This window comes from Tenrec ecaudatus, chromosome 6 (assembly GCF_050624435.1).
Source record: "Tenrec ecaudatus isolate mTenEca1 chromosome 6, mTenEca1.hap1, whole genome shotgun sequence".
Classification (NCBI taxonomy): domain Eukaryota; kingdom Metazoa; phylum Chordata; class Mammalia; order Afrosoricida; family Tenrecidae; genus Tenrec; species Tenrec ecaudatus.
This window is the reverse complement of record NC_134535.1, coordinates 14,991,163-15,009,076: the sequence shown is the minus strand read 5'-3', so window position 1 is coordinate 15,009,076 and position 17,914 is coordinate 14,991,163. Positions and strand designations below refer to the sequence as shown.

At 60.2% G+C, this 17,914-nt stretch overlaps 1 protein-coding gene across 1 annotated transcript; it reads left to right on the top strand.

Annotated features, from left to right (window-relative positions):
- On the top strand, positions 1-16,847 carry MCM5 (minichromosome maintenance complex component 5). The gene is made up of 17 exons (XM_075551009.1): positions 1-124; positions 330-504; positions 1,896-2,022; positions 2,122-2,250; positions 2,346-2,518; positions 5,711-5,866; positions 7,601-7,773; positions 8,153-8,324; positions 9,610-9,721; positions 10,128-10,271; positions 10,454-10,519; positions 10,606-10,782; positions 11,500-11,618; positions 13,224-13,352; positions 14,075-14,217; positions 15,754-15,881; positions 16,472-16,847. The coding sequence occupies exons 2-17, from the start codon at positions 338-340 to the stop codon at positions 16,571-16,573; spliced, it is 2,217 nt and encodes a 738-aa protein (XP_075407124.1). The 5' UTR covers positions 1-124; positions 330-337; the 3' UTR covers positions 16,574-16,847.
- Positions 16,848-17,914: the final 1,067 nt, after the last annotated feature.

Genomic DNA, 17,914 nt, shown 5'->3' with positions numbered 1-17,914 from the left:
GCGAGCCAATAGGGGCGCAGTAGCCGCCGCGTCTGAACGCGCCTTCTCGTTTTTCCCGCGAAACTTGGCGGCGGAGCGTGGAGGGTCTTGTCTCCCGGGGACCGCGGAGCTCGGGACGGGAAAGGTGGGGCCGGTGGGGCTGCGGCGTGGGGGGCGCGGGGCCGACCCCCGGGGCTCGGTTGGCATCTGCGCTCTGGGTCTCGATGGCTGCGGCAGAGGGTTCTTCCGGGGGAGCCGGAGCTCCAGCGCGGGTTCACCATCCCCCGCCCTCGCTTCAGAGCCGGGGCCCCGGCGTACGAGTCCGCCCTAGCGCTCGCTTCCTCTGCCAGGTGCAGTCATGTCGGGCTTCGACGACCCTGGCATCTTCTACAGCGACAGCTTCGGGGGGGAGCCCGGGGCCGACGAGGGCCAGGCCCGCAAGTCGCAGCTGCAGAGGCGCTTCAAGGAGTTCCTGCGGCAGTACCGAGTGGGCACCGACCGCACCGGCTTCACCTTCAAATACAGGTGCACACGCCGGAGGGGCGCCTGAGACGAGCCCGCTGCTGCGGAGGGTGGAGATGGGGTGGGGAGAGGACGACCCACGACCCTGGCAGCGCCCTAGCTGCCTTGGCAGATGTGGGCACCAGCCGGGTGCGCGGGTCCCAGGGAGTTGGTATGGTGCTCCCTGAGCGAGTGAAGGGATTTAGTCACAGTCTTCGAAACCCACCCACAGGGGCGGTTCTACCCTGCCCTGTAGGGTCACTCTGAGTTGGCATCAACTCCATGGCAGTGAGTTTTGAGTTTTTATAGCTCGAGTTAATTTCCGGGTGCCATACCAATTGAGGGGGTCCCCGACAATTCAGCTGGGACAAGGGACAGGTCTCATGTCTTGTTCAGGGGCTTCTCAATGTACTGATTATGCCTGCACCCAACGACCTGGACAGGACACCCCTGCTTAGTCCACTGAACGTCCTAGCGCAGGTCCTGCCTCTATCCCCAGTTCCTTAAGATGCAGGGAGCAGGAGTTGGAGTCCAGCCTGGCCATTAGAAAGATACGACTTGTCCTCGTGAAAGCAGCCCTGATGGCGTAGTGGGTACTCGTCAGGCTGCTAGCGGCAAGGTCAGCAGTTTGAAACTACCAGCTGCTCCTCAGGAGACGCATGGGGCTTTCTACTCCCCGAAGGAGTTCAGCCTCGGAACCTCATAGGGGCGGTTCTCCTGTGTCCTATGGGTCACTGTGAGTCGGCCTCACCTCAGTGCAGTGAGTTTAATTTGGTTTGGTCTGGTCCTCCTTTGGGTGAGGCCGAGGCCCAGAGAGCAGCGAACGTCCTAGGCAGCACTGCAGCAGAGGGATGGGGAAGGTAGAGGCGGTAGTGAAGGTTCCAGATGGAGGCAGCCTTCAGGAGGGAGCCATTTGCAGGCTCACAGGGGTGGCCAATTAGTGCACGGGGTTCTCGGGGACAGCAGGGGCCGTGATGTGGCTCCTACATAAAAGGTAGAAGAGGAGGGGTCCTGTGCTGAGGCCTGGAACAGGCTGGGCACAGGTCAGCAGTGTCCAAATGTGACAGGGCTTGCAGAGGATGCGTTGAGAAAGCCTGTGTGTTGGTTGACAAGACAAGGCGGGGTCCCTGCTGCCCAGGGCCCTCCCGGTTGGAGGTCGGCTCCTGCTGTGAGAGGTTGCAGGGAGTGCCCCCAATAGACCCATGGGCAGGACCTTGCCTCTGAGTGGTGCCCTGTCCTTCAAGGGCCCCGTGGTTGCCTCCATGATGCTCTGGATGCCGCCTCTCAGGCTCATAACGAGTTGGACATGTACCCAGGAAGTGAGGGGTTTGGCAGGGAGATACACAGGCCCCCGTCACTCAGCCAGCAGTGCTTTCCCTCCCCTGCCCTGCTCCGTCCTGCCCTGCCTGCTGCAGGGATGAGCTCAAGCGGCATTACAACCTGGGCGAGTACTGGATCGAGGTGGAGATGGAGGAGCTGGCCAGTTTCGACGAGGACCTGGCTGACTACCTATACAAGCAGCCGGCCGAGCACTTGCAGCTGGTGAGGGGCAGCCCTGTCCCTGAGCCCGCCCCCACCTCCCCCAGGGCCAGCGCTGCCCAGGTCGGTCTGTCAACACCGCCCCCTGCCTCTTCCCTCTAGCTAGAGGAAGCTGCCAAGGAGGTGGCCGATGAGGTGACCCGGCCCCGGCCCGTCGGCGAGGAGACACTCCAGGACATCCAGGTCATGCTCAAGTCAGAAGCCAGCCCGTCCAACATCCGCAGCCTGAAGGTGGGTCTGAGGGCTGTGGAGGGGCCTCCGGAGACAGGCAGGCCCGTGCCAGCTCCCTGTATGTAACCAGCCATCTCCCGGGGCTTCTGTTGTAGTCGGATATGATGTCGCACCTGGTGAAGATCCCCGGCATCATCATTGCGGCCACCGCGGTACGCGCCAAGGCCACCCGCATCGCCATCCAGTGCCGCAGCTGCCGCAACACCGTCACCAACATTGGCCTGCGCCCAGGCCTGGAGGGCTACGCCCTGCCCAGGAAGTGCAACACGTGAGTGGCTGGGTCTGTGTGTGTGTGTTGGAGGTGGCCCAGGGGGGTGATGAGAGGCTGGTCCACCATGTAGGTGAGCTCTGTCCCTGCTAGGGTGCCCAGACAGCCTCTGCAGGGGGGACCTCCCCACTGGGGATGGGAAAGAAAAGCTGCCAGAGGTGTGTCCATCAGGAATCTCTTTTCAGGTCAGCAGGCTGATGATCTCACTGTGTGTGCCCTTAGGGCCTGCAACACTGGGCTGGCCCTTTCCATCCCTGGATCCAAGGGAACCCCACCCTCTGCTCTCACTGCTTCCTCGACCTTAGCAATGCAATGCCCCAGGCTCACCCCGAGGTGGCCCAGGCTGTCGTACCCTGATACGTGGCCCACACGGGCTGTCCACAACCTGCCGACCTCCCATGCGGGTGTCCAGTAGACCTTCCACCAGGCACGCCCAGGTGGAGCACGTGGCCCTCCTGTCCCAGACCCAGTCCCCGGCATGCCCTTGCAGAGCGGGCACAGGCCTGCAACCCTGGCCTCTGAACACTTTCTCCATCCTGCCTTTGAACAGAGCAGCCTCTCTGGTTCCGCCACCAGGCCTGTTAGGTACAGAATCACTCTTCCCGTCTGTGCTACCTCTGTTGTGACGAGGCCTCACCTGGAACCAGGGGAGTCTGTCTTCCCTGGCCCCTCTGTCCTCTTTGCCTACTCTCCGTGGCCACCCAGGTGCCTCTGAGTCTCTCTGTGTCTGAGCACTTTGTCTCAGGCTGCACGACTGTGCTGTCTCCTGTCCCTCCAGTGTGCTGCTGAGAGCACGTCAATTCTCCCCTAGCCGGCCAGTCACCTGGGTGCTCACACCCCGGGGCCTGCTTTCTCCAGGCTCCAGCACAGCCGTCTCTGGGGGTTTGCTCTCTTCTGCCTGACAAGAACTGGGCTTCCTAAGAGCAGGGCCCTTTGGCTCTTGGCCAGTGGGGGTCTTCTGCACCCAGAATCATGCCTGATGCTTGGCTGTGGGATTTGCTGAAGACCCTAAACCAAGCCAAACCCTCTGGAGTCAAGTTGATTCCAACTCAGTGGCCCTGTGTTGTTAGGTGCCATTGAGTCAGTTTGACCCACAGTGACCCACGCTGTGCCCGGTCCTGTGCCACCCTCACAGTTAATTGTTCCTGTGCCCAAACCTGTTCTTGCAGCCAAGGCGTCACTCCCATCTCTGAGCACCGTCCTGTTTCCCCTTCACCAAACATGACGTCCTTCTCCAGGGACGGCTCTCCTGACAGCACGTCCAAAGGGAGTCACAGCGTCAGGCCATCCTCGACCCTAAGGAGCACTCTGGCATAACTTCTTCTCACACAGGCCTGCTTGTTCTTTTAGCAGTCCGTGGTACAGTCTTCTCCAGCTCCACAATTCAAATGTATCCATTCTCCTTTGGTCTTCCTTATTCAGCGTCCAACTTTGACATGCATAGGAGGCCATTGAAAAGACGGTGGCTTGGGTCAGGTTCACCTTAGTCCTCAAAGTAATATCCTTGCTTTTTTAATACTCTGAAGAGGTCGTGTACAGCAGATAGACCTAATCCAGTGGTTCTCAACCTCCCTCAGGCTGCGACCCTTTCACACAGTTCCTTATGTGGTGGTGACTCCCCCAACCATAACATTATGTTCGTTGCTACTTCTTCACTGTCATTTTGCTACTGTGATGAATCAGATGACCCCTATGGAAGGGTCATTCAACTCCCAAAGGGGTCACGACCTACAGGTTGAGAACTTCTGACCTAATCCAATCTGTCTTGATCTCTTGACTGCTGCTTCCATGAGCATTGATTGTGGATCCAAGTAAGACAAACTCTGTGACAACTTCAGCCTTTTCTCCATTCATCTAATGTTGCCGATTGGTCTAGTTGTGAGGTTTTGGTCTTTGCATTGAGCTGTGATCCATCCTGAAGGCTGCCGTCCTCGATCTTCATCAGCAAGTGCTTCACTTGCTCACTTTCAGCAAGCAGGGCTGTGCCATCTGCAGATTGCAGGTTCATAAGCATTCCTCCAATCCCGATGCTGCATTCTTCTTCGTAGAATCCAGCTTCTCTGATGGTTTGCTCAGCATGTTAAACCCTGCAGCGTGCCCTTGTTTGGGTCACAATGCCTGCCTCTTGATTTCATGTCTGACTTCCTCATGAGCACAGTAAAGTGCTCAGGAGTTCCCCTTCTCAAGGTCACTCAGTATCGTCCACACAATCCAGCGCCTTTGTGCAGTCAGTAGAAGAAGCAAACATTCTCTACTCTGAGCCAAGGTCCATCTGGCGTCAGCAGTGACAGCCTTTGTTCCATGTCCTCTGACACATCCGGCCTGAGCTTCTGTCCCCCGCCTGTGCTGCTGCAGCCGTCGTTGGCTTGCAGCGGGCAGAGCTGCTGCCCTGCAGGCTTCCTGAGGCTGTAAGTACACAGAAGCGGACTGCCATACCTTTCTTCCGCAGAGCGCCTGGCTGGGCTCAAACTGCTGACCTCTCGGAGCCCATTAGCTACCTCACTGCCATCAATGTACCCACCCCCAAAACCAGCCTCGCTGCCATCGAGTGGAGTCACTTCCTCGCCAAACCTCCCTGCAGGACAGGCTCTGATGGCCATGGGGTTCCCAGACTCACTGAAGGGAGTGGAGAGCCTCCCCTTTCTCGGGGCGGTTGGTGCTTCTAGCTCCTGACCGCACGGCGGCCCAGCCCAGAAGCTGCCCCGTCAGCACGGGCTCTCACTCAGGAGTGACGCACAGAGACCTGACAGTGGTCGCGAGGGTCTCGCAATCTCACTGGAACCGATTGTGGGATGTGAGTTTGGGGCTAGTCAGGGCGTGGATAATCCAGCTCCAGGTGGTGCAGTGGTTTAAGCGCTTGACATCAGAGGTCAGCAGTTCGGGTCCCACCAGCTGCTGCTCCGAGGGACAACCCAGGAGGGTGCTTTGGCCACAATGGCTACTGTCAAGGATGACTCTGTCCTGCCCTGCCGTGGTCGTCCTGGGTTGGGGAATGGCTTTGATTGGTTTCCCTGTGTTCCCTGAGGCCCTCGAGGGCGAGGCGCTGTGGCTTGTCTGCTGCCCTCCGGCCTCCAGTGGGTCTCCCACCTGCAACCTGGTGTCCGGCCCAGCTCATCCGGGGACCCTTCAGGCCCTGCTACTGATTCATGGTGACTCAATTTTGACCGGTCCCCTCTCCACCATGCCACGCAGGGATCAGGCCGGGCGCCCCAAGTGCCCTCTGGACCCGTACTTCATCATGCCCGACAAGTGCAAGTGTGTGGACTTCCAGACGCTGAAGCTGCAGGAGCTGCCTGACGCGGTGCCCCACGGCGAGATGCCCAGACACATGCAGCTCTACTGTGACAGGTGGGCGGGCTGCAGAGGGGAGGGAGGCGCCCAGCTAGTCCCTGGTGGGCCCATCTCGTTCCTCTCTCCTTCCCTAACCACTGGGGGCTCCCTTCAGCCCGCTTCGTGGCTGGGCGCTGACTGGCCTCGCGTGGACAGGAGCTGGGTGTGACATCTACACCCGGCGTTTCCCTCAGTCCCTAGAACAGAGCTCCTCTTTGTGTCACTATAGAACAGGGTCTCAGGCGTGCCCTCCCCCACTGCAAGACCGATACCCAGTGGCAGGGAAAGCCTCTCCCCCCAGGCCTACGGTCAGGGTGCCCCTGGTGCTATAGCGGCGCCTAAAGAGGGGGCTGGGCGTGCTCCCCTCCAGCCCTGAAACTACAGGCCCTTGTTCTGGCAGGTGACCTCTGGAAGTGTGCCCATGCCTTTCCCCAGCCCCTGCGGAGGCAGTTGAGCCTGGAGGAGCTGGCCGAGACTAAGGGTCAGGGCACCCTGAGCCCACCGTCAGCTCCGAGTAGGGCAGCACACGGCCCGGGCCCGGGCCCCTCTGCACAGATAGTCAGATAGGATAGTGCACACCAGCGTCTCCAGCGCGGGAGAGGCGTCACAGGGCCATCCCGGGCGGTGCTGCCCCTCCATGGGACTGTGATTCTTGCTATCTGACCCCAACCCCACAGCAGGAGCGGCTGGGTCATCCCCCACCTCAGTTGCGCTTGAGACCTGAAGGGGCATAGCGACTGCCTTGACTCAGCTGAGCAGCTGGGGGCAGCCCGAGGGCCTGTTAGACCAGGTTCTCTAGAGAAACCAAGCCAGGACACTTAAGATTTTGTACATATTTACATATTTATAGATAGATCTACACCATAAGAAGACAACAGCTAATCAGTCTATAGAGCAATACAAATGGCTCAGTGCAACTCACTTCCATGAGACAGCTAATACACTGGCAGGCCTTCAGGTCTTGAGGGCCGCCGGGTGCAAGTCAAGGAAGCAGACAGCTGAGTCCTCTGTAGAGCAATTCAGGCAGTCCGGCCACAGGCAGCAAACAGCAAGGCAGGTCACCAACAGTCAGCCAGATGACAGGGTCTGACAGTCCCCAGCTCCAGTAGCGTGGCGAAGCAGGTCTTGAAGGAACTTCAAAGTATAGCGACACAGTCCACGGGTTAGGTGTCCCACAGGTAGTGTAGCTAGCAAGATGAGGCAGAGAACAAGGTAAGGCAGCCACACACTGGTCTGATAATCAAAGAGCAAGAGACTAGAAAGGCGAGGCTCACTGAGCCATTTATCTCTCTGCCCTTCAGTTAATCCCACTTGTGTTCATAGGCCAGGTTGGCACAATAAACCCACCTATCACTGGGCCCCTCCAGGCCCCGCTGCCTCTGGGGTCAGGGTGAGAGGCAGGTGGGCTCAGCCGAACTCACGGGGCTGGGAGGGAAAAAGGAGGGAGACTGGTGACAAGTCTGACTGAAGATAGGTGTAGAGAGGCTTCTGCAACGTTGGGATCGTCAACCCCAGGCCCTCACCAGCCTAACATGAAGTCCAGAAGGCAGCTGGCCAGGGGTTGGGCGTCCCATCATTGGCTTGTTAACACTGCCTGCTAAGCCATGAGTGCCACGGTGAGGTTAGGCACTGGTGCCGGACAGAGGGGTGGAAACAGGGTCAGGTGGATTGTGGGTGTGGTGGGCACACCAGGGGCACTGGGGGTCTGCCGACCACCGCCAGGCGCTCACCTCCCCGGCCATGTTCTCTCAGGTACCTGTGTGACAAAGTCGTCCCCGGGAACAGAGTCACCATCATGGGCATCTACTCCATCAAGAAGTTTGGCCTGACCTCCCGCCGAGGCCGAGGTGGCGACAGGGTGGGCGTGGGCATCCGCAGCTCTTACGTCCGGGTCTTGGGGATCCAGGTGGACACTGACGGGTCAGGTGAGTTTAGTGGCCAACTCCATTCTCTCAAAAAGCTCAGGGCCTTGAGAGGCAGCTGGTGCTGGGGCCCCTGACACTGCCCAGGCTGCTAGAAGGGTCCATCTGTAGATTAAGAAGAGCCTGTTTCCTCACTGCGCCTGGGCCTCAGCCCTTGCCCCCGTGCCGCCTTCTCCACGTAGTGGCCATTGTGTGGCTCCTTCGCTGGAACAGCCCCTTCCTCTCCGCTAAATGAGAGGCTCTGTGGTGGTCCCGGAGGTCCTGGCTAGGGGCACATGGCCAGGGCTGCACGTGTCCCCTCTGGGAGCCTGTGCGTGGCAGGGCAGGGGAACGGGCTGCAGGAGGGTGCCCTGTGATCACGTCTTGCTCCCCTGTCCGCCAGGCCGCAGCTTCGCGGGGGCCGTGACCCCACAGGAGGAGGAGGATTTCCGCCGCCTGGCCTCGCAGCCCCACATCTACGAGGTCATCTCCAGGAGCATCGCGCCCTCCATCTTTGGGGGCATGGACATGAAGAAGGCCATCGCCTGCCTGCTCTTCGGGGGCTCCCGTAAAAGGTGAGGAGCTGGGCCTAGCGGCCCACCTGATAAGGCAGACTTGAATGGGACCCTGGCTCTATTCCTGCCCACCAGGTCTTCCTCAAGGCCAGCCTGGCGGGTGGCTGGTGGCTGGTGTGGGGCTGATTCCCTAAGCTAGAGGAGGGGGGATCCTGGCTGGGGACTGATCCCCACCTTAGCTGGCGGGGAGAAGTGTGCTGGCAAGAGCAAGGGGACAGCACTGGCGACTTGGGAACAGGAGAGGACAAGGTCTGTGTGACCGGGCAGAGACACCACCTCCCACAAGTGGGAAACCTGTGGCTTAGGCCGAGGCTACAGAAAGTAACCACGGTAGCAGGATTGTTAACATTAAGAGCCAACGTGTACCAGTCAGCGGGCCTCCCTGGTGGCAGAGTGGTCACACAGTGGGCTGCTCTAGCCGCTCCTGGGGAACAAGGCCAGGCTTTCACTCCAGTCAAGAGTGACCGACCGTCAGAGAAACCCACGGGGGCAGCTCTTCCCTGTGCTGTAGGGTCTCTGTGCTGAGTGATCTGAATCCACCCCAGGGCACTGGGTTTGCTTGTTTGTTTTTAACATTGACTGGTAGTCCTGGGTGCAGCGTGGGTCCCCTAATGAGAAAAGCAAGCACGGGCTCCCTTGTGCTTACTCGTTTGTAGTGAAGATGGAAGAAGTGCAAGTGAGTGTGCTTACCAAGCTTGCTTTTTGGGTAGCACCCATGGGAACACACTGCACAGCTTACTGAAAGGTTGGAAGCTTGAGCCCCAGCAGGGGTGCCTAGAAAATGAGCCATCGAGAACCCCGGGGAGCCCAGTGCTACCGTGACACTGGGGTCGCCACAGAAGCCGACAGCAGCTCGAGAGCAATGTTAGAACACCACGTTAGACCTCTGCTGAGAGTTCCCCTGCCCCGGCATCCTGTGAAGGCTTTTGCGTCTGAAACCCAGTTTTTCCAGTCACCCTGTGAGAAAGTTATATTGCACCCATTTTGTAGATGAGGAAATTGAGGCAGGGTTCCTAGAAGGGCTTGTTCAGGGTCGCGGGGAGCTGGGAGCCTGCCCTCTCCTGTGTCACTGCTGTGACAGCCTCGCTTCTCGCCCCTGAGCGAGTTTTACTGCCACCTGCTGGGCGCCCAGGCACAGCCACAAGTGCCGAGTTTAATGCTTCTCCGCCAAGTGAGGCTCCTTCGGCTGGAGGGTGATAGGCTGGGTGTGTCCCCTGCCTGCTGGCACTGAGCCCTTTGGTAGCCGCCCCCCCAAGGGTGGGTTCTCACCCCGCTGCTCCCCCAGGCTCCCAGACGGACTCACTCGCCGTGGAGACATCAACCTGCTGATGCTGGGGGACCCTGGCACGGCCAAGTCCCAGCTTCTGAAGTTTGTGGAGAAGTGCTCCCCGATTGGGGTGAGTGGCAGGGGCAACCCTCCTCTCCACCGCCGGGGTCCCAGTTGGGCTGCGCAGATGTACACAGAGATGACGGGCTTATGGTGGGGAGGGGTCAGGAGACGGGTCACACTGAGTCCCACGGGAAGAATGAGGGCCTCCACGGGCTCACCTCTGAGCTGGGCCCAACAGGCCCTCCGCAGGGTGCTGGTGAGGCTCTGAGGAGCTGCTGACACGAGTGAGTGCCCGGAAGCACAGCTAGTCAGGCTGAAGCCCACACTGCAGAGGAGGATGCTGGTGGGAGTCTCGAGTTGTGTCCTGAGACCTGGGATCAGCCCTCAGCCTCTCGGCCCTTGGCCCACGGAGCTGGGACAGGAGCTGGAGCACGTAGCGGCTGGGCCCTGACGCTCAGTGTGCCCTCACGCAGGTGTACACGTCCGGGAAGGGCAGCAGCGCGGCCGGCCTGACGGCCTCCGTCATGAGGGACCCCTCGTCCCGGAACTTCATCATGGAGGGCGGGGCCATGGTCCTGGCTGACGGCGGGGTGGTCTGCATCGACGAGTTTGACAAGGTGAGGGGGCGTCCCATGGAGTGGGTGGTCCTGGGACATACCCTCCCAGGCTGGCCGCTGTCCACATCTGGAGAGCGGGCATTGGTGAGTCCGGCCCCCACGGCTGTCACCACAGTCAGCTGTGGCCCAGCACTGCTCGCCTCTGGTAGTGGGTCTGATGGACGTGTCTCTCCCCCAATCAGATGCGAGAAGACGACCGTGTGGCCATCCACGAAGCCATGGAGCAGCAGACCATCTCCATCGCCAAGGTGGGCATGCTGACCGGGCGATGGCAGGTTGGGAATCTGGGGAGGGGGTGGCGCGGCCAAGCCCTTGACCCCTCCGCCTCCCTCAGGCCGGGATCACCACCACCCTGAACTCCCGCTGCTCCGTCCTGGCTGCTGCCAACTCGGTGTTTGGCCGCTGGGACGAGACCAAGGGGGAGGACAACATCGACTTCATGCCCACCATCCTGTCCCGCTTCGACATGATCTTCATCGTCAAGGACGAGCACAACGAGGAGCGGGACATGGTGCGTGCGGGCGGGGCTGCTGTAGAGGGTCCGGGGGTCCTGGGTGGATGGCACGGGTGATCCAGGTCCAGGGCTGTGCTGCTTCAAGCCCAGGGGGCCCAGGCCCTGTGTGGAGGCTCTCTGTTCAGGCAGCGTCACCCTGTGGTGGCTGAGATGGCTCTAGGGCAGCGGTTCTCAATCTGTGGGTCACAACCCCTTTGGGGGCTCCAACGACCTTTTCACAGGCGTCACCTGATTCATCACAGTAGCAAAATGACAGTGATGAAGTAGCAACGAAAGTAATTTTGTGGTTGGGGGAGGTCACCACCACAGGAGGACCTGTCTGAAAGGGTCGCAGCATAAGGGAGGTTGAGCCACTGCTCTCAGGGAAAGCAGGCACACCTCTTCTGTGAGTAGCAACAGTCCCAAGGAGGACTCTGATTGGCTGAGGTCGGACCAGACCTGAAGCAGAGCCTGGCTGTCATTGGCTGGGCCTGCCTGGGTGCCCACCTCTGCGGTGGACAGGCAGGGTGTCGTCAGAGGCAGGGGTGCTAAGTGCTCAGGTGGAAAGCCCAGTTGATCTTCTGAGGGCGGGGCTGGGGGCACTAGGGGTGAGCAGGAGGCTTGGGCCGAGGTCTGAATTCCCCGCTCCGTGATTCTGGGGCTCCAGCTGCATCCGCTGTGTTGGGACCCAGGCTGGGAGGGGCTGTGGGCTGAGCCGGTGTGTCCGGCCCCCAGATGCTGGCCAAGCACGTCATCACCCTGCACGTGAGCGCGCTGACGCAGACGCAGGCACCGACGGTGGAGGGAGAGATCGACCTGGCCACCCTGAAGAAGTTCATCGCTTACTGCCGCGCGTGAGTCCCTGCTGGGCGGGATGCCAGCTGCTTGCAGGACCGCCCTCCCCCACCACTCTGTAGGCATTAGCTCTGCTGCTTCTCAGCCCGCGCAGGTCACAGGCTCCTGGCCTCAGTTTCCTGTTTTCAAATCAAGTGGGTAGGCTTAGGTGGTGTGGAAGACCCCCCCGCCCCCTCAACTTGGACGTGCAGGGAGGCAGGGCAGTGTGCCGGCCATGGGCATGCTGGCTGTGTGTCCTGAGCCAGCAGTTGACCTCTCTGAGCCTTGGCTTCCCAGGTGAGGTCAGGATTGCACACTGTAGTGCTGGCGTGGGTGGCAGCTGCAGTCGGTGCTGGCCCTCAAGGCCCTCCCTCAGAGGAAGCCTCACCGCGCCCCTTGCGTGGTCAGATGAGCTCTGGCTGACGCACAGGTCTGCTTCTGAGTGTTGTTGAAGTCGAGGGTGGGCACATCGGAACAGGTTCACACTTTACAGCTTGTTAGTGTGGCGCTTCAGTCATGCAACAAGTGGAGGTGATTGTGATGCAGAATTTGCTGGAAAGAGCACAGAGATTTGCTTCAGTGATTTCAGAGTGGGGGCACCGTTACATAAAGGACAAGGAAGTCACCTGAGGCCCCTATGTCTGATCGGTGAACATGAGTCCTCAAGGGGGCCGTGGGGATTGGAGTAGAACTGTCCTGGAGTGTTTCCGTGGCGATAGTTTCTATAGAAACTGCTTGCCACGTCTTTCTTCCTCGGAGCTCCTGGTGGGTTTGAACTGCAGACCTCTCTGCCAGTAGCCGGGCACTTACTCAGTGTGCCACCAAGAAACCCAGCTCACTGCCATCGAGTTGGTGCTGACTCACAGAACTGCCCCTGTGGGTTTCAGAGACCGCACCACTATGGGAGTGGCAAGCTCTGTCCTCCTGAGAAGCACCTGGTGATTTGAAGCTGCTGAGCCTGCTGTCAGCACCCCAGCGCCCCTGCTCCTCCAGGGCTCCTGGTTCTGTTTAGGTGGTGGTGGTGAAACTCGAGGCCCTGTGCCCTCGGCGAGCAGTGGAAGTATTGCGGTTGGGCAGGTCCTAGCACCCCAGTTTAGCCAGAGCAGATGGGGGCATGGTGACCTCAGGGTCCCTGGGTCTGGAGTAAAGGCTTGGCCCACGCCCGTTGAGGGTCCTGGAATCTACTGTAAGCGGATAGCGCCCCCCCCCCCTTCTCCCTCCTCTTTTCCGCCTCATTCTTACAAGAGCTGAGCTGAAACTTCCTTGACTCCATGGTGGTCTGTCAGCCAGCAGGGTAGCGGGCTAGGCTGGGGGGATGCTGACCAGACCCGTGCATCCTCAGTGTGTATATGGAGGGCAGTCAGACCTGATGCTGCTTCGGTTCTGGGCAGTGTCCTCTGTCAGTCATGGGCCGGGGGCAATGCCATCCTGGTGACGAAATGCTCTAAGTCCCATGGCCAGGGAGGGACACTGGTCACCCCTGCAGCTGGCCTGGCTTCCCTCCCCCTGCTCTTCCCTCCCGAACCCCTGCCTACAGCCAGCTCTCAGCTCTGTGCCTACTGGTGGTGCCCAGTCCCGGGAGGGTGTGTGGGGCCTCACGCCAGCTACGCCCCACTGCCCTGCAGGAGGTGTGGCCCCCGGCTGTCTGCAGAGGCTGCAGAGAAGCTGAAGAACCGCTACATCATCATGCGGAGCGGGGCGCGGCAGCACGAGCGGGACAGCGACCGCCGCTCCAGCATCCCCATCACTGTGCGGTGAGTGACCCTCCTGCGGCCTTGCCCATCACTGGGAGGGGAGCAGGCACAGGCGGCCCAGTCACTGTGCCAGGGTCAGGCTGGGGCTGCCCAGGAGCAAGTATGTGTGTGAGCGTACCCGGGAAGCCCTGCCCACGGAAGGTCCCTGAGTGGAGACACCCTGGCCTCGGAGGGATTCCTTGGTTTGTTTAAGTCTGGAGCCCCCGGGGCCCTCTGCTCTAAAGGGGGTTCCCCTTTGAGTGGCCAGCAGCCGGAGGGTGAGGGCAGGTCTGGGCAGGGGCTCAGGAGACAGGCTTCCAGCCGCTGGCCCAACCTGGCTCAGGGACACTTCTTTCTGCTTGTCCTCCGTGGGCCTGTGGAGGAGAGCAGCTCAGAGCCAGGCCCCTGGTTTGAATCCAGTCTCTGCCGAATGTGTTGATACGAGTCTGGAGAGCTGTCTTCTCGGGAGATCACTGGTCTGGGCTAGGCTCCTCCCCGCCCAGCCCAAGACCTTCAGCCTCCAGCCCAGGCCCCAGGCGGCTGCAGTGGTGTGGGTGGGTTGGGGTGGGAGTCACTTACTGGAACCCACTCAGCTGCAAATGCAGCATGAACCAGCTTCGCTGGGAGCATGGGTGGCCACACTGGAACTTGGGGTTCCCAAGGAGGGGAGGGAGGTGGCTATGAGGACAGCTGGCAGATTGGGGAGTGCCCTGAGCAGTGCGTCCCGGCTTCCGGCCCCTCAGGCAGCTGGAGGCCATCGTGCGCATCGCCGAGTCCCTCAGCAAGATGAAGCTGCAGCCCTTCGCCACGGAGGCCGACGTGGACGAGGCCCTGCGGCTCTTCCAGGTGTCCACGCTGGATGCCGCCCTGTCTGGCACGCTGTCAGGTGAGGGGCCGGGTGGGCCTCTGGCAGGGAGCCCCTATACCCCCCCGTCCGCCACGTGGTTTCCCCCTGACTCTGGCACACAGTTCTCGAACAGCTCTTGGTTTTTGACCCTTGATCTAGTGACACCAGCCCTCCTGAGTTGGTCTTGTCTCCTGTTTTAGGGTGCCCAGAGGGCTCCCCGTAGTGCCCCCAGGTGGTGGTCACCTCCCCCCCCCTTCTCCCCAGTGGTCTTCGCCTGCGGGGCTCAGCCTGCTCGCAGTCATTTCCTGAGCCCCGCTGCGCAGCTCTCCCAGGAGAAGCCCTCCTGTTTGCCCAGCAGACACCGCCTGCATGTCTAGTGTGTGCCAGGCACTGTGCTGGGTGCCCGGGAGCCCTGGTGGCATCGCAGTTCTGCCTCATTGCTGACAAGGTCTGCAGGTGGGCACCATCAGCCCCTCCATGGGAGGAAAACGGGGCTTTCTCTCCCAGAAGAAATTCCAGGCGCCGTGCCTTGTGGGACATGGTGTTTGATCACGTAGAAGGGTGCTGGAGGAGGGGGGCCCTCAAGGTGGACACTGGCTGCAACAATGGGCTCAGGCACAGGGACGATGGTGAGGAGGGCGCAGGACCAGCAGTGCTTTGTTCCCTTGTGTGTAGGGTCAGTGTGGGTTGGAACTGACTCGGTGCTCGGTGTCGCCATCAATGCGACAGCACTGAGTTTGGTCCTAGACACCAGGAGTGGTTTGTCCAGTGGATTTCCACACAGAGTGGCAGCCCCATTGAGCTTTCTCTGCTGTAAGGTCCCTCGGTCTATCTGACTCTGAGGAGCTGCTGGGAGGGCTGGGAAGGGAATATAAACCTGTTCCCTGGGGTGGGGCCTCTCCTCCCTGCGGGGGCAGGGTGACAATGGTACAAAATGCAGGATGAGGCGGGGGGAGTGGGGAGTGTGGCAGGACCAGCACAGGAGGCTTCTGCAGATGGCTGAGTCAGGGACTATTCCTCAGGAAGGGACAGTAAGTGGGGACAGGTGTGAGCACCCTACACCGTTGAGGGTCGAGCAGGACCAGGGAGCCGAGGGAGGGAGGTGGCAGCTGAGCGGTGGGTCTGCTGACTCATAGCCACGGTGCCCTGAAGGGCTTCCTACCACACAGGACACTTGCAGGGCTCATGTGGGGCCACCGTGCTTGAGCTGGGCCTTGCAGGCTGTTGGGGGTCTTGCCTGGCAGACGCTTACTTTCCTCGGGGCAGTGCCCATCTCAGTGCCCCGTGCCTGCTGCCTGGGCCATACTTCCCCATATGTTTGCCCTCCCTCTGTCTCCCCCACCCCAGAGAGACCTGTGGTCCTCCTTAAAGAGGCTTCTGCCACTTCTCCCTGGCTCCCCTTCCTCAGGCCATGTACCTGGGCACTGTCGCTCTTTCTCTGATGCCTTTCCTGGGCTGGCTCAGGCTGCTCTTCCTTGGGTTAGAGGGCTCCCCTAGTGGATAAGCCCGGGGCCCTGCACCCCAAGGCCCCACCCTGACCCTTGCCCCTGCCTCTGCCTCACTTGTCCGCTGCAGGCGTGGAAGGCTTCACCAGCCAGGAGGACCAGGAGATGCTGAGCCGAATCGAGAAGCAGCTCAAGCGCCGCTTTGCCATTGGCTCCCAGGTGTCGGAGCACAGCATCATCCAGGATTTCACCAAGCAGGTGGGCTGCCTTCCACTTAATTGCCCCCGCCCTGGGGCTGCCCTGCCACATAAGTGAGCACATGATGTAGCTCCCCTGAGCCTCAGTGTATTCTGCTCAGTGACATGCAGGTCTAGCCTGTTTTTCCATCTGAGTTGAATTTACTTTTTAATTTTGAAGGCGCCCTGGTAGCGGAGTGGCTTACCCATCGGGCAGCTAACCACAAGGTTAGCAGTTTGAAAGGGAGAAAGAGGAAGCTTTCTATTCCTGTAGAGTCAGTCTCAGAAACCCACGGGGCAGCCCTATAAGGTTGCCATGAGTGGGCATCATCTGATGGATGAGAGTTTGTTTTTTGAGTTTTGCAATGTTGAAAATGCACACACCACCACATAGGCTGATCCGGCAGTGCCAGTGTGGGCCACAACCTCACCTCCTCCTCCCTGTGGCTCCTCCCCTGAGGGCTCCCCGTCTCACCCGAGCCGAAGGAAGGTGGTTCGGATGTGAGCGCCTGTGAAGAGCCAGGCCGAGGGGTGCTTGGCCTCTGCTGGGCCCAGCGGGTGGGTGCCGGCCCCTCCCAGAGGTGCGTGCCACATTAGCCCTGTGCCCTACAGAAATACCCGGAGCACGCCGTCTACAAGGTCCTACAGCTCATGCTGCGGCGGGGCGAGATCCAGCACCGCATGCAGCGCAAGGTCCTGTACCGCCTCAAGTGAGCTGCCTGCCGGCCCAGACCTGCGCCTCTCTGGCCTCCTCCGCTTCCTGCTGGTCACCCCAGGGCATGGAGCCACGGAACTCCTGGAAACGTACTTTGAGTGTCTTACACCAAGAAAGCCGTGGATATGTCTGGATGTCTGTGCTGGTGGCCTGTCCCCTCCCTCCACCCTGCCCTCGGTGAGGTGGCGTGGGGTGGGGGACAGGCCTTGGACTGGACTGGCTCTGCCTGTTTGGATGGTTAATAAAGGTGTGCAGCCTCCGCTGGCTCCTGTGTATGGACGTGCTGGGTGAGGTGTCTGCGCTTCGTTGCCTCCACTCTGTCCGAGAACCCAGCTTTTCTGGCTAATCTCTGAGCTGTTGCTGGCCATCCCGGGGGGTGCGAATGGTTAACACTTAGCTGACCCAGAGGCAGGTCCTGTGGAAGAAAGGCCTGGCGGTCCACTGGTGAACAACCAGCCCTTGGAAGCATGGCGCAGAGCTGTGTGCTGGCACACGGGCGTCCACACTCAGTTTTGCCCCACAGCCCCCGGCAGATTGGAGGGGAGACACGGCTGGTGCTTGGAGGATCGTTTGCGCATGTGTCTTGTTTTTTAAAGGGGATCCCCTGAAAGGAAAAGCCCATGGGGTGAGACAGGCGAGGCCTGCCGAGTCTGTTCATGAAGATGCCCATTTTGCTTCAGGCATTGCTTGTAATGCCCTCACAGTGGACTGACACGTCCCGCCCCCCTCCCTGTTTCCCACTGCCATTCCTCCTTTCCTGACCCTTCTGAACACCGTCCATCTGTGGGTACAGGTTGCCCTTTGATGCCATTCTAAGGCCTGCGTACCTCACTAGTAATGGTTCCCCTATCACTCCCTGCCGGAGTCCTGACTCAGTGACCGTGTAGACGGGGCAGAACAGCCTCTGGCCGTATAGGCTTTCTCCGCGAGCGCAGGCGGTGGTTTCAGACTGCCAACTGCGTTTGCCTGCGTGTGGAGCTGTGAAGGCTGAGTCCGGCTCCTGGACTGAGCGTCTCATGGACTACAGTCTCCGGGTGGGGTGGGGTGGGGGTATTCCACCAGTCTTGGTCCAGTAAACAGCTGTTTTTACGACTGAGTTGTTCCACATTTTCCTCCCACTCTTCGGGATCTTGTGACCCTCAGAGCAGTGGACAGAGGCAGCGGGTACCATCTAGTTCTGTGGAGACTGGTTGTGTGTGTTTTTTCAGGGGATTGTTTCCATGCATCTCATTCTCTTGGCTCTCACAGGAGGGAGGCCCCCGGTTGTACCTTGGCTGCTCGTGAGCTGTCAAGACCCCAGCTGCTACTCACCAAAAAACCAAACTGCCATTGAGTCGCTG

Bases quoted from the DNA above. Each gene is read 5' to 3' on its own strand.
- MCM5 (XM_075551009.1), top strand. From the start codon at position 338: ATGTCGGGCTTCGACGACCCTGGCATCTTCTACAGCGACAGCTTCGGG. The intron at 505-1,895 runs GTGCACACGCCG...TGCCTGCTGCAG, and splicing joins GGCTTCACCTTCAAATACAG to GGATGAGCTCAAGCGGCATT. The intron at 10,783-11,499 runs GTGCGTGCGGGC...TCCGGCCCCCAG, and splicing joins ACAACGAGGAGCGGGACATG to ATGCTGGCCAAGCACGTCAT.